Genomic DNA, 22175 nt, shown 5'->3' on the forward strand with positions numbered 1-22175 from the left:
ACCTCTCTGAAACCTGCACAATGAATGCAACCTGTGAATTAAGCCGCGGAGGGATAAATGTGTTTGCTTTTCTTCTTGCAGAGGATTGGTTACTTGGCAGCCTCGCAGTGCTTTCACGAGAGCACGGATGTCATCATGCTGACGACCAATCAGATCCGAAAGGTCAGCAGTGCACTTGGTTTGTGCACCCTGATGTTCATGCTTTTTTCAAAGCTGACTTTTTTTTTTTTTTTTCCTTTTGTCATCTCAGTTTCTTTCTGTTTTGACCATTTTTCCCAACAGGATCTCAGTAGTCCCAACCAGTATGACACAGGTGTAGCTCTAACAGGCCTGTCTTGTTTTGTTACCCCGGATTTGGCGCGTGATCTTGCCAATGACATCATGACGCTGGTGAGTCAGACAGAAAATGTCAAGTTTAACCACATGGTTCATCTTCTCAAGTCCCTTTTTCCCCTCCTGGATATCAGGTTTTCCAAGGCTTTTATCTTATTTGAGAGTAGATTAAAAATGTTCTTTTCTTTCTTTAAATTAAAATAACATCATCTTCTTTCTTTTTTCTTTGCTGTTTTTTTTATCTTAGATGTCCCACACTAAACCCTACATCAGGAAGAAAGCTGTGCTGATCATGTATAAGGTGTTTTTAAAGTACCCAGAATCTCTACGCCCTGCATTCCCAAGACTCAAGGAGAAACTGGAGGACCCAGATCCAGGTATTAGGCAAAAGACATGCATAAAGTTTGTTGTACAGAAAGGCTTTATTCATCGGTTTGTAGTACACTTTACTTATTGGAGGTAAATGAGCTGGGCGCAGTGATATCCTGTCATCTAAGTCTAAATTAATGTGAAATAACATGTTTGGTTATTGGAAAGCAAATAATTCTCTACCTATATGATGTTCTTATTGCTTTATAACATGAATAGCATGAGCTGTTCCTGTTTAAAATGTCTTCTTTCATCATTCTGCGTAGTTATGAACAGATAACGTCAACAGGATGGGCCTTGTGAATTTTATCAGGATTGTTTTACAGTAAATGCAGGTTAAGGCAGAAATTAAGGTTATAAGGTGTTGCTTTCGTGTTAAAATGAACCGTGACATTTTAAAGCTTATGGATCGACCCAGATGAGGGCTGCAGCCTCAAGGTATAAAATGTTGAAACTACTTGAAAACGATGTCCCAGGTTTAAATCCTGCTTTAGTGCAATGTCTCTGTCCGAGAGTTTAGTGTTCTTTCAGCAGTTATTTGCAACATCTGTTTGCATGATTCATATTGCTTTAAGATCTCTGTAATAAAAACTAAACCTTATTTGCATCAGGTGAGGAGTAGTTCAAAAATAAGTCAAAGGTGAGCTGAAATGTTGAACATGTGCTTCTTCCTGAAACTGAAAACACCCTGTTAAGGAAATAAGATTTAAAATGTGCAGCGTAGACATTTTAAGGAGCTCTTTAAAATGAATCAGATGTAATTTAACCTCCAGGAAAATCAATTTCCTGCTGTTCAACTTTTTAAGAATTTGACCAGATTTAAAGGCTTTAATTGCTACACATTAAATTATTCCACATTTTCTTTTTGTCGTTGTACTTGCATTATTCCTTATCTCTTATTTTTTTCCACTGTACATAATATACAAACTTAAAAATATGTCAGAACTAATAAATTGTCTTTTTATGACTCGTTTGTTTTTTGGTCTGTTTAATGTTTTTTGTCTGCCCACTCTTAGGAGTCCAGTCAGCAGCGGTTAATGTCATTTGTGAGCTGGCAAGGAGGAACCCCAAGAACTACCTGTCCCTTGCCCCGCTGTTCTTCAAGCTTATGACCTCTTCTACCAATAATTGGGTTCTCATTAAGATCATCAAACTGGTAAGTCAGCAGGATGATGGGAGCCGTTGCAGTGAACTGCAACATTAGGTAAAAATTGTCAACATTGATGGGTCTGTAGCAAACAACAAAAATCTGCTTCAGTGCCTTGTTTTTTTATTGTTGTTTTTTTTTTCAGTGCAATTAAACAAGAAGCTATATTATGAAACTATTGGAGTATTTAGAAGAGCACATCTAGCTTGAAAGAGGAAATTAAGCTACTCCTTCTGACCCTTTGTTGAAGTTTTCACATGGAAAAATAAACAGTAAATTCTCCAATATTGTAATTTTACAAAGTAATCTCCCTTTTTAAACTCCAACAGTTTGGTGCGCTCACACCTCTGGAGCCAAGGTTGGGGAAAAAGCTGATTGAACCTCTGACGAACCTAATCCACAGGTGAGCTTGAGGTCCGGTTTATATTTGTCCCATTTATACTAAAATATTCCCATTTGATGAACAAATGAATGACTTTGTTCTTCCTCTTTGTCTCATAACCCGTCTTCCTGTCCTGCAGCACCTCTGCCATGTCTCTACTGTATGAGTGTGTCAACACTGTAATTGCAGGTCAGTACTGGGGATCAGTAGGAAATGTGTTCAATTCATTGATCCTGTTTGTAAGAGATCCGACTCCTGGATTTAGATTGTGGCTCCTTATTTTGTGTTTGTGAGCCCTCAAAGTTAAACATGCATTTTACAGTCCAGTAAATCCCATTTATCCAAGTGTGTTAGTCAGATTTATGAAAGTTGGCAGGATATTTACGGCATAATCCACTTCTCGACTTAATATTTAGTTCCTGATCCCATCTAATTGCCCTTTTGCCCTTCATTACAGTGTTGATTTCTTTGTCCTCTGGGATGCCCAACCACAGCGCTAGTATCCAGGTAGGGGTTCTTCAGCTTCCCATCTTATGTCTTACAAGTTACTTGACATGATGCTCAATACAATCCTTTCCGAACCAGTTGATTCATAATGCATGATGACCAAAAAGTCTGGCTGATAGCAAGGACAAAGACACATTTTCATTCAGTCCATTTCTCAGTAATTCAGAAATGTGCTGTCTGAGGTTGGTTTCATTGTTGTTTGCATGATATTTCCTTTTGAGAAGCAGACATGGTGTGGAAATGTTTATTAATGCCTCTGCTCCTCTTGTTTTTTCTCCTGTTTCTCTCCTCTCTCTCCCACAGCTCTGTGTGCAGAAACTGCGAATCCTGATAGAAGACTCGGACCAGAACTGTGAGCCCTCTGTCAATGCCTGCAGTGTGTCATTTTCTCATTGTCTGTGTGTTTCTGACTGTGGAACAGTCGGCCCTCGTAGTCGACAAGACCGTAGACCTCCTGTCTCTGGATAACTCGAACTTTATCGCATTTTTACTCGTGTTAGGATGCCTGCTTGGAATACCATTGTTCTTAAGCAGCATCTACAAATTGCTCTGTGGAAAGGCTTGCAGTGTTTGTTCCTAGACTGTTGTTTCAGTTTGCAGCTCTAAAACCAGCCAGGGAAAAAAAAAAAAAAAGCCTGGCTCTAAGTTTAATGTCCCTCAGCCTTAACAGCACTGGTATTTATACTGTTGGTTCCAACCATTCGAGTTATCCGGACATCCATTTATAGGTAGTTGTGTGTATGTGGTGTAGACAGTGGACCTCTGGTGTTAGCGTAGTAGGTTTTGTTTATCCTTTTACCACACCCCTTGTTTGATTTAATGAGGCTTTTCAAGAGAGAATAGGTTTGAAAGGAAGTAGATCTTGCTGGAAGCCTAACCTGTTTCAGAACAGAGGTTTGGAGATCAGATTAAAGATCAAAACCGAGAAAGCGGCGCCTATCATCCGATAAGAAAATGGAAAAAAATAAAAGGCATGCATGAACACCAGGTCCTTTTCTTTCTCCCCCTCACAGAGTAATAATGCTCTGCCATGTGTCTTGTTTTTGTCAGATACTCTTTATGAGATCTCACAGCAGAATGGATAAACCTTAAACAGATATTGAACACTATAAAGTTTCTAGAGATGAAAATGTGCCAGTTTTCCTCTATTTTGGCTCAGATCAGTGATCAGCAGATCTAACGCTAAACACTTGGAATGTTCTTCTATGTATTTAATATATTAAACCTAAACTCCCACAGATTTTGAGCAATAATCGCATCAACCAACAGCTTGCATTTTGATGCTCATAAATGTCAGGTTAGGTGTTAGGTACATATGCTTTGACTCATAAATGGGGATAATGCTCATTGTTGGGGTTTCTCTAAAAGAAAGCCCAGAAATGTTGAACCTGCTTCATAGTAAAGCACCCAGATTTTAGAATTGGGCCAGTTTCTTTTTAAATGTGGAGCTAATGCTGTGGTCTAAAATGATTAGTTCACTGTTGGGGAAAGTGGTTTTAATGTTTCCAGAACAAACTGGCTCACTAACAAGAATGTAACCAGCAGGGCACCAAACCGGTTCTCTGGGTCCTTAATGGAAATAGTCAACAACAGTTTAAATATTAAAGCAAATTTAAGGTCCTTTTTATTTTTTTGGTATACACTTTGCACTCTTTAGTTTGAAGTCAGAAAGGGGGGTTGTGTCTGCAGTGTTTCTGTGAACAGGAGTAAGGAATCAAAGTCTTTAGGTGATTCATTTAATTTGTGGCTCGCAGTAAAATAAAATCCATTGTTTTATTGTAACAATAGATCATGTAACATGTAAAAGATGGTACCAGTCATCATCTGCTGCTTTTGTGAAGTACCTGCGCCAGTGGGCGGCCATTTGCGTGACGGTGTTCACTGCAAAGGATAAATCAAAACAAAACTAGTCTCCTGTTTGTATGTGTGTTTGTCCTTTCCATTGTCTGGTGTGTTTTGTGTTCATTTCCGTTTTTCCTTTTTAAATTCATAGCTTATAATAGAACATAGGGCATATACAGGAGCCTCTCACTGAATTGAAATATTATGAACAAGTTCATTTATTTCAGTAATTCTGTTCATAATGCTAAACCCATATATTGTATATGTTCGTGACAGAGACGTTTTAAATTTTATTTCTCTTTATTTCTTTATTTTGATGGTTATGGCTTACAGCTAATAAAAACCCAATATTCTTTTATGGGCTATGCTTCCCAGTCCCTTTAAGGCTGCTGATACCTATTGCATGTGCACAGTATTCTACCACGCCTTTCCCTTCCACTAAACTTTCCAATAATGTATGGATACAACAGTCAGCTTTTCTAGCAGTGTTATTTTGGGGCTTGCATAGCTTACGGAGGGTGTGAGTTATTGTCTCCTCCCATGACTGTGTACATTGACATCATATTTCTGCATAAAACTCCTTTAATTGGTCTTATATTAAACATTTCTAAGAAACTTGAGTTCAGGTTTTCCTCAGCTGTTAGCCATAATCATCAAAATTAATAAAAATAAACTCTTGAGCTATTTGTCTGTATCTGATTTTCTTTAAGATGTGTTACACTCTAAATGAAATATCTGAAATAAATGAACTTTTCTATGATCATGTTTTTCGAGATCCTCCTGGAGAGAGCTTTCTCACTGGTTAAGCCTTTTGGAGTAAATACATTTACAAACTGACTGTAAAGCAGCGTAAAAATTAGACTAATAAATTATTAGTAATTGGCTGTCTAAACAAATGAATTTATTGTCAGCAGATACCAGAACTGGTAAAACATGAGGTTGAAATATAGTGGGTGCATTGTATGAGGCTCCGTGTGTTTTCATTTTTATGCAGTGAAGTACTTGGGCTTGCTGGCCATGTCAAAGATCCTGAAGACCCACCCCAAGTCGGTGCAGTCTCATAAGGACCTCATCCTGCAGTGTCTGGACGACAAAGATGAATCCATTCGCCTCAGGGCTCTGGACCTGCTCTATGGCATGGTATGGAGCCAAATCGTTACTCCAAACTGTTTAACTTGCGTATGCAACATAGGCTGTAGAATCTGTTTCATTGTTACCTTTTTGCTGTAGTTGCTGTGTTATATGTTCCAGTTAATTTGTTCGGTGTGGTAAAGTTGTTTTGCTGTTTAGTCTAAACTAGAAAAAGGAAAAAAAAAAAAAAACCCTCGATCTCTGCTGCCTGGAACTGTGGTTTCCATCCTGACTAAGTTAACACTAGGAGTGCACAAAGAACTAAGGAGGCGACCAGAATCAGCCAATTTTCAGCTTGAATGACCCTGACTGGTGTTTTGCCTGCCTGGGAACTAAAACATCTGTTTGCTTATGTTCACTGATTGGGGAAAAAAACAATGTCAGGTCACGATAACGAGCTCGACTGTGGACATTGTTACTGAGTAAAGAAGACTCACAATAAGCTCTTTTCAATATCAGTGAGGTGTTTAAAATAAAGCCTGAGACAGCACATATGTAAGAGGCTACAACCTCCAGGTTTGCCTGGCTTATTCAGGCTGGGAGAGACCCAGACCTCAGCAGATAACAGGAAGCTGTTCCTGATATAAATGATGGCTAACAGCAGGATGGTTTGGAAAAAATGCAGAGTGTTTCCCTTATTCAGAATAAGAATAAATCTGATTAAATCAGCAGGACAAAGTTTCACAAGAATTGGAAGTTGGCAACAAAGTTCAGTGCATCTCTAATTTAGTTTGCGACATTATGAGGTTTGTTCAGTAATGAATAAACAGGAAACAAATGGTGTAATCCCAATCTCACTATGTATTGTTAGTCTCAGCAATCTGTTCTGTTTACATACATTTTATTTAGTGTTTTTGTTAGTTTTTTTTAGGTAAGAGACATAAAGTAAAACCTGAATTCATGCCTTCCATCACTGTGGATTGGATTTCTGTTCTGTTCAGGTCTCTAAGAAGAACTTGATGGAGATTGTGAAGAAGCTGATGCTGCATGTGGACAAAGCTGAAGGAACCACTTACAGGGATGAACTGCTCACCAAGATCATCGATATTTGCAGCCAGAGCAACTACCAGTACATCACCAACTTTGAATGGTTTGTTTTACTGTTTTCTGTTTTACTCTAAGTTCGTTTAACTTCGTTTGATTAAACATTACTTACTATACTGTTGTCTGAATGGCAGGTACATCAGTATCCTAGTGGAGCTGACCCGATTAGAGGGCACACGGCACGGCCACCTCATTGCCTCTCAGATGTTGGATGTTGCCATTCGGGTCAAAGCCATCCGAGCATTCGCTGTCGCTCAGATGGCCACTTTGCTGGACAACGCCCACCTTTTGACAGGCAACACGCAGCGGAACGGCATCTGCGAAGTGCTGTATGCTGCAGCCTGGATCTGCGGCGAGTTCTCAGAGTGAGTTCAGTTTTCCACATGCCACGCACTGAGCATTGAAAGGTTCTTAAAGCAGTAATTGTATAAATCCTATTGTTTTAATAGACACCTAGAGAACCCGATCCAGACATTAGAGGCCATGCTGCGGCCCAAGGTGGCCACCCTGCCAGGCCACATCCAGGCCGTTTATGTACAGAACGCAGCCAAGCTGTTTGCCACAGTGCTGAAGGGCCAGGAGGGCAACACAGACAGCACAGCTGCACAGGACGCCAGCCAGCTATTTATAGACAGGCTGCCGCTGTTTGTGCAGAGCGCCAACCTCGAAGTCCAGGAGAGGGTGAGACAAAAAGGAAGCAAATGGGTCACCTCAAGGCAAACTAATATCCAGTATGTGTAATGTTGACTGGCTCACCTTCGATCCTCAGGCGTCCTGCATCCTGCAGCTGGTGAAGTACGTCCAAAAACTTCAACAGAAAGATGTGGAAGTGGCAGAGGAAGTCAGTGCGCTGTTTGCTGGAGAGCTCAACCCTGTCGCCCCGAAAGCACAGAAGAAAGTACCTGTTCCTGAAGGGTCAGTTCACCCTGTACATTCTTCCTGTTTAGGGAGTCAGCAACTAAACAACTAAAGCTTTAGCGCATCTATATCATAATTAACTTAAACCACTGAAGTGTAAACATGTTTGTATGTTTGTGAAGCCTCGACCTGGATGCCTGGATCAATGAGCCGCCATCTGAAAGCGAGTCTGAGGACGAGCAGCCCAAGGCAATTTTCGCAAAGGAGGAGCCAAAACATTCCCGACCGCGCCACACGGAGGTGGATGAGAAAGAGCTTGCAAGGGTATGCATTGGTGAAGGTTGATACAAGTCTTCCTTTTTTTTAACCAACATTGGCACTTTAATTTGACATTCCCAATGAGGGATAAATATTTATCCCCTTAAACTCGAAGGTGAGGCATGAATATGTTTGTGGGCAGGGATTGTTTTTAGAAAAATAGTATTGATTTTTAGCTCGAGTTTAAGCATGATTTATCTGCCTTCCCATGTGGATCCCTGCTTGTGCTAAAACTAAATTAGGCTTTTATTCATGGATTAATTCAGGCTGCGGATTTTATTTCTTTCCCAGAGGAGAGAAGCCAGAAAGCAGGAGCAAGCCAACAATCCTTTCTACATCAAGGCTTCCCCATCCTCTCAAAAGGTATGTTGACTACTTTCCACTCATCTTTTATAAATAACAGTGTTTTGCTTTCCTCTGTTAATGAAATACAGAGTTCCTACTTAGTTTAGAAAAGTATACATTTATTTCACTGTTCTTTAGTTCAGGATAGGTTTGGAAGAAGAAAATGGAGTATGGAAAAATATTTGTGTTCCCAGACTGTATTAAATCTCAGTCCTTTTGTCCTTGGACAAGACACTTCATCCTCCTTGCCTGCTGATGGTGGTTAGAGGGCTTGGTGGGCCCTATGTATGCCAGCCTCTCTTCTGTCAGTCTGCCCCAGAGCAGCTGTGGCTACATTGTAGCTCACCACTGTCAGTGTGTATGAATGGGTGGATGACTGACTGTAGTGTGAAGCTTTTTTGGGTCTCTGGGGACTTGATAAAGCGCTATACAAGTTCAGGCCATTTACCATTTGCATGTTCCTTGTCAAAGGATTATATCCATCCATCCATTTGTTCAATCATATGTCCATCTGTTTTGCATGTCTGTCCATCCATCTGTCCTTTTGTCTATCCCTTCAGCCATCAATTGCTTTGTTTGTCCATCCATTGGTCCATCCATTTTTCCATTTGTTTATCAGTATGTCTGTCTGTCCATCAGTTCATCTGTGTCTGTCCATAAATCCATTTGCCCATCCATCATCTGTTTGTCCACCAGCAATCTGTCCATCTACTATTTTATCTATCATCCATCTTTCCAGGCTCTGGTTTTGCAGGTTCCATATTTAAAGCCTGACCGCTAGAAATATCTGCTATAGCTCATAGTGAGGTTTTATGTTTATATTTATTCTCTAAGAAGAGAATTGGGAGCCCTGAAAATTCTTGTCTGAAACATCGTTTGTGACGGGGAGGGAATTTTGTAGAGATGTTAACTGTAGATTAATGAACAATGATTTATTTATTTTTGTATTGCTTCTGTAGGTGTACCAAGATGCTCCTGGAGTGGAACACATTCCAGTTGTGCAGATTGACCTCAATGTGCCTCTCAAAGTCCCAGGTAGGGTCCAATATCCTAACACAAATACAAAGATTAATCCTCAGAACTCTTGTCAACATCTAAATAGTTTAGTTAAATTTAAGCATTACTAAAAATCATATTTTCAGTTAATATGACCTCAATCTCACATTCCACACAGCGTTTCCCGTCATTGGTTCTTGCTTTATTTAATTTGTCTTTTTTATAAATGACGTCTCTGCTGTTTAGGTCTGCCTATGTCTGACCAGTATGTGAAACTGGAGGAAGAGCGCCGTCAGAAAGAGAGAGCAGAGAAGAAGAAGAAGGAAAAGAAGAAGAGGAAAGAAAAACGCAGCGGACGAGGGAAGAAACATGATTCGGGTCCGGAGAGCGAAGAGGACATCGCTCCAGCACACATGGTGGACATTGTTACAGAGGAGATGCCAGAGGTAGGCTTGCTGGAAGATTGTAATAATGAAGCAGAAACACCATTCAACCCAAACATCAGTCACAGCCGCTGTTTAGGTTTAGTGCTTAATATTGCTTCTACCAACTGTGTAGAAGGGGATCAATTATAATTTGCTTTGTTTTTGCCTTTAGTGTTTCTGTACCTGCTGAGCATTAGATGTCATTCAGTTGTGACTTCTAGTTGGGGATTTTAATCAGTTTGCTGAATTGTGTCAAACACAGTCAATATTTAATATGTTGGCAAACTTAAAAGTCTCCATGTTGGAAACTTGTTTGCCTAACAGGAAAAAACTTATTTTTGATTTTAAAAGAAGTAGCTACACTCAGACGAAGTACACTATCGCTTCACAAGAGGAAAATATTTTATAATCATAACTGTTTGCAAATTCAAAGTAATCAGTTTTATCTGAACATCAAGTGAACAGTAGCAGTAGTATAAGTTAAAAAGGTGTAATGTCTCTCATCATTTTATCTCTCTCACCGACACACTCAGAATACATTACATATCTGCATTGCATATCTCTCTGGGCTTAATTAGTCTGCAGCCTGAACACACAAAGCACCCAGCATTCAGTGTTTTTCGTGAGGAGAGATGATCTTGTAAAGTAGTTGAGGCTTCCTGAGGCTGAAAACCTGGCATGAACTGTCATGCTATTATTTTGGCTGCCCTGCCAAAAATAAACTGATATAAGGCCTGTAGTCCAGTACGTCTGAGAAGCTGGTGTCTAGTTAAGCAGATAAAAGCAGATGGTTTTAATGGTAATTTCATTTCAAACAGTATGACACACTAGAATGGCATAATACATCGCCATCGCAATACCTGTTTGTTCGATGCTCATATCCCAAAGGACTGTTTGGAGTGCAGTAGTTGTTGGCTAATACAGGTCCTTCTCAAAATATTAGCATATTGTGATAAAGTTCATTATTTTCCATAATGTCATGATGAAAATTTAACATTCATATATTTTAGATTCATTGCACACTAACTGAAATATTTCAGGTCTTTTATTGTCTTAATATGGATGATTTTGGCATACAGCTCATGAAAACCCAAAATTCCTATCTCACAAAATTAGCATATTTCATTCGACCAATAAAAGAAAAGTGTTTTTAATACAAAAAACGTCAACCTTGAAATAATCATGTACAGTTATGCACTCAATACTTGGTCGGGAATCCTTTTGCAGAAATGACAGCTTCAATGCGGCGTGGCATGGAGGCAATCAGCCTGTGGCACTGCTGAGGTCTTATGGAGGCCCAGGATGCTTCGATAGCGGCCTTTAGCTCATCCAGAGTGTTGGGTCTTGAGTCTCTCAACGTTCTCTTCACAATATCCCACAGATTCTCTATGGGGTTCAGGTCAGGAGAGTTGGCAGGCCAATTGAGCACAGTGATACCATGGTCAGTAAATCATTTACCAGTGGTTTTGGCACTGTGAGCAGGTGCCAGGTCGTGCTGAAAAATGAAATCTTCATCTCCATAAAGCTTTTCAGCAGATGGAAGCATGAAGTGCTCCAAAATCTCCTGATAGCTAGCTGCATTGACCCTGCCCTTGATAAAACACAGTGGACCAACACCAGCAGCTGACACGGCACCCCAGACCATCACTGACTGTGGATACTTGACACTGGACTTTTGGCATTTTGGCATTTCCTTCTCCCCAGTCTTCCTCCAGACTCTGGCACCTTGATTTCCGAATGACATGCAGAATTTGCTTTCATCCGAAACTGAGCAACAGTCCAGGGCTGCTTCTCTGTAGCCCAGGTCTGAGGAATGCGACACCTGTAGCCCATCTCCTGCACACGCCTGTGCACGGTGGCTCTGGATGTTTCTACTCCAGACTCAGTCCACTGCTTCCGCAGGTCCCCCAAGGTCTGGATTCGGCCTTTCTCCACAATCTTCCTCAGGGTCCGGTCACCTCTTCTCATTGTGCAGCGTTTTCTGCCACACTTTTTCCTTCCCACAGACTTCCCACTGAGGTGCCTTGATACAGCACTCTGGGAAATTTCTTTCTGTGTCTTACCCTCTTGCTTGAGGGTGTCAATAGTGGCCTTCTGGACAGCAGTCAGGTCGGCAGTCTTACCCATGATTGGGGTTTTGAGTGATGAACCAGGCTGGGAGTTTTAAAGGCCTCAGGAATCTTTTGCAGGTGTTTAGAGTTAACTTGTTGATTCAGATGATTAGGTTCATAGCTCGTTTAGAGACCCTTTTAATGATATGCTAACTTTGTGAGATAGGAATTTTGGGTTTTCATGAGCTGTATGCCAAAATCATCCGTATTAAGACAATAAAAGACCTGAAATATTTCAGTTAGTGTGCAATGAATCTAAAATATATGAATGTTAAATTTTCATCATGACATTATGGAAAATAATGAACTTTATCACAATAAGCTAATATTTTGAGATGGACCTGTACACTCCAAGTGTTGTGAACTTGTGGTTTACATGCTAATGTAGTATTTAGCCAGATGAACAGAGTCTCACGGCAGCAGATGCTCACACTGGACACAGATGACATCGTCTAAAATGCTAAAAGTCACACAGTGATGGAGGCACAGATGAGAAAGGGAGGAAAGAAGAAAACAGGCAGATATCATAGCTGATATTGTCGTCGCCAGATTTCCTAATATCCTGCAGCACTATGACTAACTATATTAAGACTACACTACTATCATGCTATATATTTAAACCAGTAACCATCTCTTCCCTCCTACATGAGTTAATGTGTGAAGCTGCAGGCAAAGGAAAACAAAACTGATGCGTCTGAGCAGGAGTGTAGAACCACACGGCATAGAATGTGCCACACAGACGATCCTTCGGTCTCTCTGCTTTGGGAGCTCATCAGCGCTTTGTAATCCTTGACACCAGTGCAGCTATAAATCATCAGACTCAACATAACTTTTCATAAACTTGTACGGAAGTCGCTCTGAATGACTGTAGCTTGGTATCTCTCTGAATAAGAAAATAAATATAGAAGCTGCCTCGGTTTTCCTGAATCAATTAGTACTGTTATGTGTGTCTGAGACAGAAAACAATAGAAGTCCAGATTTCTCGTTAAAATAAGATGTTTTTTGCCAGGTTATTAACTGATTGCTGTCTCCACTTGCTTCAGAATGCCTTACCCAGTGATGATGATGAAAGAGACCCCAGTGACCCCCACAAAGCTCTGGACATCGACCTGGACAAGTGAGTCTCTACGGCTCTGATCCAGCTGCAGTTCATGTTCTAACCTTTCTTAGTTTAACTCTTCATTTGAAATGTCCTCAAATACCTACTGAACAGACAATCCACTTCTGTTTTTATTTTGTTTTATGAAGCTACATTTCCATAGTGTGCTTTTTTTCAAAATAAATTTTAATTTAAAATCATTTTTATTTATTTTGAAATCCTTTGTTTTGATCACAGTACTGATTACATCTATCAAACAGTTTTCTACATTTTCGGGTTATGTTTATCCTAAAATGGACTCTGTTCATTTTCTCTCACCTTTAACTCATGTTTCCCAAAATATTAAAGTTTTTTTTCCTTGAAAAATCTGAAATTCTTCAATTTTCTCCTTTTTTCAAAATACTGGGAAGGGGGCACATCCTGCTCCTATCAGTGGTCCTTGATGGCTCACCTGTTCTTCTTTGAATCTCAAGGTCATAACTAGGAGGCACACAGATGTCCTTATATGGGAGAACCACCAAGACTATTTAAACTTCAAGCTGTTTTACTGTGCTGTTATGTTTGAAATGATGACCTGAAAATGTCTTAAATGAACTATAAATAGTCTGAAGATTTTGCCTCTTCACATTGTGTTGAGATTTCTGGCCAAAGCATCAAAGTCGATGTTACTTGGTCCTGTCCTTCCTCACACTCCTCATTTATCTCCTCTTCCTCTTTCCTATTCTTGCACACAACCATCACTGCCTCTTCTGTGGGCAGTTTGATGGAGTCGGCTGGGCGCAGGTGAGTAGTACCCCAGCCACAGGAAGTGGGCTCCAGCTGCACACCGACTGGCTTTGTCTTTCTGCAAATAGATGCCTATATACTTACATTACATCCATCTATAGTTGGAGCTTGCCCTATGTAACTCCTTTCTTTTCTCTTCCTGCCTTGTATTTTTTAAAACTAGCACGTTGGGACATCTATAATCTTCCTGTTTCTCTTTCCCAGATGCTTTTTCCCATCTTTCCTCTGCCTTTGCACTTAGCTTGAAAATATCAGCATCTTTAATTCAAACAAATGGTTCTACTCTTTATGTTCTCTTTAAACGAACACTATATATCAAAGCTTACAAACATGGATATTTACCTGTTGGTGCTGATGTTCTCAGGTTTTAATCTTTAATAACCCTTCTTCCTGTGATAGGCTCCTGAAAGCATGTTGTACATTCGTTTCATTAACATGAAAAGATGCAGCATGCTTTTAGAGGCCTTATCCCATGGGGTACATCAGGCCTACTGGGTTTGATTAGGCATACCTGGCTGCTGGCTCTCTGATGTGCCCTCAGATCAGTGCTAGCGTACACCTTTTGAAGCCCAGAACATCAACATTTCTAAAATGGTGTCTGACATCTGGCAGAAAGCATCTGCTCCATAGAACACAGCCAGCAGGGGGAAAAAACTTGCAGGCTTGCGTAGAGAAATGTCATGATGTCTAATGCTTTTGGCCCTGTTAGAGAAATGGCACAGCACTGCATTTTGTAAAACCTGAATGTGCCTGAGTGTCGCTTTCTGTTGCACCAAGTATGCCTCATTTTGTCAGCTTGCATAACATATTAATATTTTGTAGTTTTCCAGATCATGGGACCAAGTCCAGGTGGGTCATTTGTATAAAAATGTCTGGTGATTAAACTTAAGGGTTTCTGTACATTCTATTTGTCCAGGCCGCTTGCAGACAACGAGAAGCTACCAGTCAGATCACACCGTGCACCTGAGGCCCAGAAAAGCCCAACAGATGGAGAAACCGAAAATGCAACTTTGCAGGAACCCAAGAAGAAGAGCAGCAAAGAAAAGAGGGGGAAGAAGAAAGATAAAGACCGAGATCGGAAGGTGAAGGTGTTAAGCAAAGATTGTGACACCCAAAATGGTTCAGTCCTTCTTGTATCATAAGGTGGACTAAATATCAGATTTGGTGAAGAACAACAGCAAGATGTCAGCTGCTTTTGGTCTGTTCCTCAGCCTGACTGACACATGAATCATTTTTTGCTTTCACAGAAGAGCAAAGAAGAGAAAAAGAAGAAAAAGCACAAACATGAAGACAAGGAGGAGGATCTTCTTGGGGGTCAGGCTGAGGAACCTGTGCTCCAATCAGAAGAAACAAGTCAAGTGGCAGCACCTTCTACATCTACCACTGCAGAGGTACTTTTTTATAACAGGTTTATTTTGTGACAGATTCTACTATGTAGTACAAGATTTGCTATGAACCATGAATTACAGCACCTTGCAAAAGTTTTCAAACCCCTAAAACTTATCTAGGGACACAAAAATGTCAAACATGATGCTGATACTTAAAAAACATGCAATACTAGCATTTTCGATACCGATGCAACAATTTTTTTTTTTTTTAAAGGTACAGGGTTTAATAAAGAGCAGAAAATATTACCAATTATAGAATGACAACATTTTCATTGTCACAAGGGCAAAGTAGAAATTTTGCAAAATACATTTAATTCAAAAGTAACTTAAATAAATAGAATGTTACGTGGTTCGGACTCCACACCATCTCCACATCTGGGAAACGTCTTAATGGGGATGCTCAGATTAACTCAGCACTCTAATGGGGCTGTCAGTAAGTAGCTAACGGATGATGTTAGCATATGATGTCAGGGAGGGTTTTTACTTCACTGTTGCATGTACAGGAGTTGGAGACCAACTAGCGTCTGAGGTTATTGGCATCCTTCGGCTTTTCGTCTTGCCTAATTGGCAAAATAAACACCGTTTTTGCACTTGCCTCGTCAGCTAAAGAGTGCTGCAAAGGTTCTTTTCCAGATATACTTACGAGGTTGCTTTAGTTTAAACCTTCCAGCAGCAGCTTAGTGTCTTGATTCTCTGCCATGATTGTTCAGGTGATTTTCTGAAGGGGAGGGTCCGAGTGTTTATGCAGTACTGCTGTGTGAACCCGTGTCTGCTTGGAAGATGAAAATGGCTCAGTTTCTATACATTTTGATGTAAATGACTATCATTATATAATTAAATTTTTTTTATAATGGATTAAATAGAAATATTGATTATTATGACAGCCCTAATTTAATCATATTACAAGCAAAATTTATTTTACTGGGATTTTATATGTTAGACCAATACAGATTAGTGCATAATAGTCAAATGGAAGGCCAATGGTGCATGGTTTTCAGAATATTTCAATAAAGTATTTTATAAGAAGTCTTTTTTTAAATAACAGACAAAAAAGCATGGCCTGTATATATAATCAACCAACAAGAGTTTGTACCGCCCGCCCTTTAACTGCAATAACAGCTGCAAGTCTCATGGGATATGTCTCTACCTGTTTTATGTACCTAATGGCTGAATTGTTTTGCCTATTCTTCTTCAAATCAACACAGTTTCTTAATTGAATCTAGGTCTGGACTTTGGGGTCAATCTAGCACATAAATATGCTTTAATCTAAACCACCTAGCTCTGGCTACAATGGATTCCTGTTGGAAGTTCAACCTGTGCCCCAGTCTCAAATCTTTTGTGGCCACTAATACTATTTCTAAGATTGCCCTGCATTTGGCTCCACCATTCTTCATATTTGCTTGTGGAAAACAGGATCTCTTCAGCTCCTCCAGAGTAACCATGGGCCTTTTGGTTAATTCTCTTAATTAATGACCTGTCATTTTAGTGTCTTTCTTAGCTTGGGATTGTTTTATAACCTCACCATGCTTTAAACTTCTCCACATATTTATCCCTGACCTGTCTGATGCCGTTTGTTCTCTAATGTTTTCCAACAACCTCTGAGGCTTTCAAAGAACAGCTTTTTTTATACTGAGATTTATGTTACACCCTGGTGGACTCCATTAATAGGATGACTTCTGAAGGTAAATGGTTGGACTGGATATTATTTAGGGTTTTGGGAATAAAAGGGGCTAACATACATGCATGCCACACTTTTTACAATTGTTAGTAAAAATGTATTTCAAACAATGTATGTTTTTCCTTCCGCTTGACCATTATGCTCTGCTTGTGGCTATGTCAGACAAATTCTCAATAAATTTCATAGACAGTTTGTGGTTCTAATGTCCCAAACTGCCACGAAGTTTAAGAGGTATGGTTACTTTTGCGAGGTGCTGTACACAAAGTCACACAATCAGAAACGGATAAATATAATATCGGTCAAGAATGTGATTATATTTGTCCTACCTTTGCTGTTCAAAGGTTGCATGTAAACAAATCTGTTTGATCATCTTTGCTTGACTCAGCGCTTCCATTGCTTCTTCCTAAACTCTCTTTCAATCAGCTCCTGTGATCTAGTATCGGCTTCCTCATAGCTGACTGTGCAGTCTCTTGCCAAATACTTGATTTATTCATGAAATAGTGCAGTGTAATCTCTCTATCCGTTTTCATGAATAGTAGTAAGATACAGAACCTGTGTGGCTCTTGCCCCTCTCACCTCCTGCCCCCCGCCTCCCTCTCCTAGGTTTCGGACCTGGATTTCTGGCTCTCAAACGCTCCAGTGCCCTCTAACACCCAGGTTGAGTCATTCCCTCCCTCCCTCTCTCCACATCCTGCCATCCTGTTCTCAGTTTGCACATCCCTGTTTCATAATCCTGTGTTTCCTCACATGTTGGATTTACTGTACTCTGTTTCAGGGCACATAAAAATCTATCTGTTCCCATTTTAAAGTGCACCTCTTTTCTCTAGCATGTATGCCTGTACACTCTGTTTGTGATTGTGAAACAGTGCTGGTAGTTCACATTAGCCTTTGTTTTGCCCAGTGGGTGTCCTCCTGTTTTTGAGGTCAAAGTGGGAGTGGGAAAAAAAAAAAAAAAAAATTGGAGTGGGCTGTGTTTGTTTTGTTGGTGTCCACATCGCATCATGTTATGTCTTCTGACTCTTCCTCTGCAGTCACGTGGATTTTAGTGTTTTTTAATATTAACCCTGGGAATATTACCTAGAGAGATGTAAATCCCTGATTGGGAAGCTCTCAAAGTAATTTTGTGGTTAAAGCGATTGAGCGTCGAGATTTTCTTCTGTTTGCATGCAGGAGCATTCATAGCAAGATCTGAGAAGGCATGTAAACAACGTTAGCTTTTAGACTTTTCTTCATCGTGTTTTTTACAGCGGCAGAGATATAGTTATCCCTATTACGCTAAAGTATAGGCATCACTCAACTGTTTACAATATTGTTGGTATAATAACTTTATTATAGTAATAATATTGGGTACAACTAGGAATTGGCTGGCTTGTGTTATGATGTAGGTATGAAGGTTTTGAACCATTGTAAATTATTACAGTTCTATCATAATGTTCTTGTGGTTTTATAAGTTGCCAGAGCAGAGGTCAGAGTACCCTGGGTTCTCTCTGTGGAAGTAAGACAGCTCTGACCTTCCCCCACATGTTGTCCTTCCTTCCTTTACCCAGCTTCACCCAGCTGATCTACAGCTGGGTGAAGGAAGGCAAAAACACTTTTCCCTTGTAGTGCTCCATTACTCCAAACTCTGGACGGCTGGTTGAAAACCTTGGTCAGTCCTGTCATTTTCCCTGGCATCTCATTAAAATGACTTTAAACCGTGGGAATACCGTGAAAATCTTTGCGATTTTGAAACAGTAACTGTTTGAAACGGTTGTTCGCCTCTTCTGCCAAGATTGCACAAAATGGAATTAAGCTTCTCATTTGTCTTGTTCCTTTTCTCATACATCATCTTGTCTGTAAGCAGTAGGAGAAAACCTGCTATGCTCTTATTTAAACAAAACAACTTGCCTTCTGATGTTCACACAGTCTTGCTTTTACGTCTTTAATAGATTTATTGGACACTTGCTTAACAGAATCAGATGTTTGGAACTTTATCATGAAGCTCATCAGCCCTGAAGAAAAACAAACGAACCTAGAAATATGCCTCAGCGTGTCTTTGTTTCTGTGTTGACTGTCACTCCAGCATAACAGATCTTATCTGCATACATTTAATTTGTTGCTTAGATCATGCCTGTCAGACCATCTGAGTATTTTAACTGTAGTTTGTGTTGCCGATTAGTGCAGTAGTTTTAAGACACCTCCCCATGCATGTATGGGTGCATTCACAACATAATGCAGCTAGGCATGTTTGGTGATCTCCTTACCTATTCAATGTGGCAAACACAGCTGTGTGTGCTACTTGTTGTGGGTCTCTCCTGCTAATGCATTAATTTGGTGCTTTGTGTGTGTGTGTGTGTGTGTGTGTGTGTGTGTGTGTGTGTGTGTGTGTGTGTCTGAGCAGGAAGCAGCAACAGTAGCAGCAGCCCCAGAGCCCTCTGTCACAGCACCCGACTCTGAGCCTGAAGAACCCAAAGACACAGAAATGGAGGAGATGGTGAGTCACCGCTGATGATGTGATAATTACAAAGTCAAGTTAAACGTTTAGCTGCGGCGCTCGAGATTCCTGGTCACAACGCCCTGGCAGGGTTAATCACGTTGCAGCTCTCATTCTAACACATTGGTGTAAATGACATCAACCCGACAGCCTCTGCATTGTTTTCAGTTTAATTTCTGTGCTTCAGCCACTTTCACTACTTTTTTTATGTTTTATTTAATCTTTTTTTTTTTTTTGGCCAAACTTTAATTGGTGCCCACATTTTTGTGTTTCAATGATAAGAAGTCCTCAAAACACAAGAAGAAGAAACAGAAAAAGGAAAAGGAGGAGAAGGAGAAGGAGAAAAAAAAGAAGAAGCATCACAAGCATCACCACCATAGCGACGGAGGTGGAAAAGAGTCTGTTCAGAACGGCACCGTTGAGGAAGAGGAGCCTCTCCCGGTCAGTGTTAAAGCAGTAACACTAAGGCTGCCAAAGTGTTTTATCTTCCAAAGTAATTATCAATCCATGTTCCTTTTTTCTCAATTAATGTCTCTGACGTCAAAGCCAGAGGAGCTTAGGCAGAATCATTTATCTTTATTGTTTTTACTGCTTCTAACTCCCTTGCTGCTACAAAAACACTCTTGCTTATTCAGCATCAGCAACACAGAACAAAGTCCTATTGCCTGCTTTTCCCTTTGAGTGATGCAGAATGGCTGATGTGACCTGAGCTCTTCTCTCCTTTCAGCCAATGTCCAATTACTGCCTGCTGGCTGAGAACTCCTACATCAAGATGGTGAGTGACTGGAATGTTTTCTTTTAAATCCCATCCTCCATTTGCCCTTATTTGGCTCATGGTAACATTTGATTCCCGAGTTTAACTTCTAATACATGAATGTCTCAGGATTGGCATTTTATTATTGAAATGCTGATTTACAGCTAGATTCTGTTGGGGATTCAATCTGATATTAAGACACAGTTGTTGCTTATGGCTTTTATTTTATAAACATTTGTCTTATTTTGTAGAAAAATGTTTGATTAGCTAAGATTACCCAGATTCCTGCTGCTCTTCATATTGGGACTTTATATATTCGAGCTGTACAAAGTAGTAACTGTAAAGTGGAATGAAAGGGAGACATTGTTTCAAACCTTTTTTTTTTACCTTTGTGCATTTGTATTCAACCTCTATATCCTCAAAATAAAATCCACTGCAACCATTTGGTTTCCAAAGTCAGCCAGTTAGTAAATAAGAGTTCACCTGCGTGTAAACTAAACCAGATGTTCTCTGAAGGTGTCTGAGGTTTGTTTGAGAACATTATAGGACTAACGGCATCGTGATGACCAAAGAACACAAACCTACTGAGACATGGCGGTCCATCTAAACTGATGGGGCGCACAAGAAGAGCATTATTCTTAAAACTCTCCCCCAGAGCATCCACAGTTAGGTGGGGTAGTTTATGACAAAACCATGGTGGTACACTCCACAAAGTATCCTTTATAAAACGGTTGCAAAAAGAAAGACATGGTTGAAAGGCAAAAGTAGAGTACGTTATAGTTTGCCACAAACGCTGGGTGAATCCAATATGAGGAAGATGATTTGTAGGGATCAGACCAGAAATGGACTAAAGAAGGAAAATGGAGGAAGCTAAATACAGCACAAACCTGAGAGAAAAACCTTCTAGATGCTGAGATGTTTACTTCCCAGCTGGAAAGTTACCCTAAACATAAGCCAGAGCTACAATAGACTTGTTTATATCAAAGCATATACCAATGTCAGAACCGCCTAGTCAAAGTCCAGCCCCAAATCCAATTAACAGTCTGTGGCAAGACCTAAAACCGCCCTCAGAAGCTCTCCATCCAATCTGGGTTTGAGCTATTTTCAAAAGGTGAAAAGGCAAATGTCTCCAGACGTGCCCAAAACAACTTGCAGCTGTTAATGCACCACAAAGTATTGATTCGTGGGATTTGAATACAAATGCATGCCTCAGGTTTTTATTTGGAGAAAAAAAAACGTTCAAACCATGCGTACTTTTTCTTCCACTTCACAATTATGTGCCATTGTGTGTTCGTCTATCCAACTTAAATACAATACGCTGAAGTTGATGGTTGCAACATGACTATATGTGAACGTTTCCACGGAATATAGATGCTTTTCCGAGGCTTTTAGGTTCCACGTCAGAACAGATGAAAAAGGATTCAAGTTTCTGGGAACGACACTGAGTAAACAAGCTGTTTGCATTTGAAAATGTTAGCAACAATATTGGTGTGGTGGATATTCTGAGTATGATTACAAAATGAAGGAAAAAGTCTAAATTGCTTTCTGGTCTCACTTTCTTTAAAGATGATGGAAGATGCTGACGAGGTATTGGTTACCATCCTGTCAGAGTATCTTACAAACTCCTTCCTAGACGTGCTCTTCTCTGTCCTTGTTGTTGTGTACAGACTGTCCTCTGGGTCAGAGTACATGAACGCCTCTGTGGAGTTTTGCTTCAGTTTCTAAGGCTGAACGTTTGTCCCTGTGTTGATCTTCTTGTGTTCAGACTGGTTCTATGAAACACTGCGTCCTTTCGCTTCAGACTAATTAATCTGATTTCCGATGTTTCTTGAAAACCTTCTTTGTCCAATTTTCTTACGTTTTTGAACTGCTGGGGGAATAAATGAGGCGTTGTGATTATGAGATGGGAACCTGTGTAGTTACCTGTCCTGTGTATCCTCAAGGTGTATGACATCCAGGGGAACCTGCAAGATGGCAGCCAGGTGGTTGTGTCTGTTATATTTGAAAACAAGTGCAACAGCTTCCTCAAATCCATGGAGTTCAACGTCTTGGACTCTCTGAACTCCAAACTGCAGAGGCCAGAAGGCTCAGGTCCGCACGATGGCCTCGTCGTCCCCTTTCAGCTTCCTCCAGGTGAGAAATTATCTGCAGAATGCATCCAGAACAGCCCCACCAGTAACATTTGAGTG

General features: G+C 40.3%; 1 protein-coding gene across 1 annotated transcript in view; it reads left to right on the plus strand.

The window, feature by feature from the left end:
- Positions 1–22175, plus strand: part of ap3d1 (adaptor related protein complex 3 subunit delta 1) — a 32488-nt gene that overhangs the window by 4632 nt on the left and 5681 nt on the right. The window contains exons 4-28 of the mRNA XM_047375773.1: positions 82–162; positions 283–390; positions 581–710; positions 1719–1858; positions 2179–2252; positions 2371–2420; positions 2689–2738; positions 3042–3090; positions 5575–5720; positions 6653–6801; positions 6890–7120; positions 7205–7436; positions 7525–7670; positions 7796–7937; positions 8223–8294; positions 9236–9311; positions 9519–9718; positions 12852–12925; positions 14610–14775; positions 14941–15084; positions 17363–17416; positions 19140–19232; positions 19515–19673; positions 19960–20007; positions 21930–22119. Of these exons, the coding sequence (XP_047231729.1) occupies positions 82–162; positions 283–390; positions 581–710; positions 1719–1858; positions 2179–2252; positions 2371–2420; positions 2689–2738; positions 3042–3090; positions 5575–5720; positions 6653–6801; positions 6890–7120; positions 7205–7436; positions 7525–7670; positions 7796–7937; positions 8223–8294; positions 9236–9311; positions 9519–9718; positions 12852–12925; positions 14610–14775; positions 14941–15084; positions 17363–17416; positions 19140–19232; positions 19515–19673; positions 19960–20007; positions 21930–22119 (3004 nt within the window). The remainder of the gene's footprint in view (positions 1–81; positions 163–282; positions 391–580; positions 711–1718; positions 1859–2178; positions 2253–2370; positions 2421–2688; positions 2739–3041; positions 3091–5574; positions 5721–6652; positions 6802–6889; positions 7121–7204; positions 7437–7524; positions 7671–7795; positions 7938–8222; positions 8295–9235; positions 9312–9518; positions 9719–12851; positions 12926–14609; positions 14776–14940; positions 15085–17362; positions 17417–19139; positions 19233–19514; positions 19674–19959; positions 20008–21929; positions 22120–22175) is intronic.

This window comes from Girardinichthys multiradiatus, chromosome 9 (assembly GCF_021462225.1).
Source record: "Girardinichthys multiradiatus isolate DD_20200921_A chromosome 9, DD_fGirMul_XY1, whole genome shotgun sequence".
NCBI classification, from domain to species: domain Eukaryota; kingdom Metazoa; phylum Chordata; class Actinopteri; order Cyprinodontiformes; family Goodeidae; genus Girardinichthys; species Girardinichthys multiradiatus.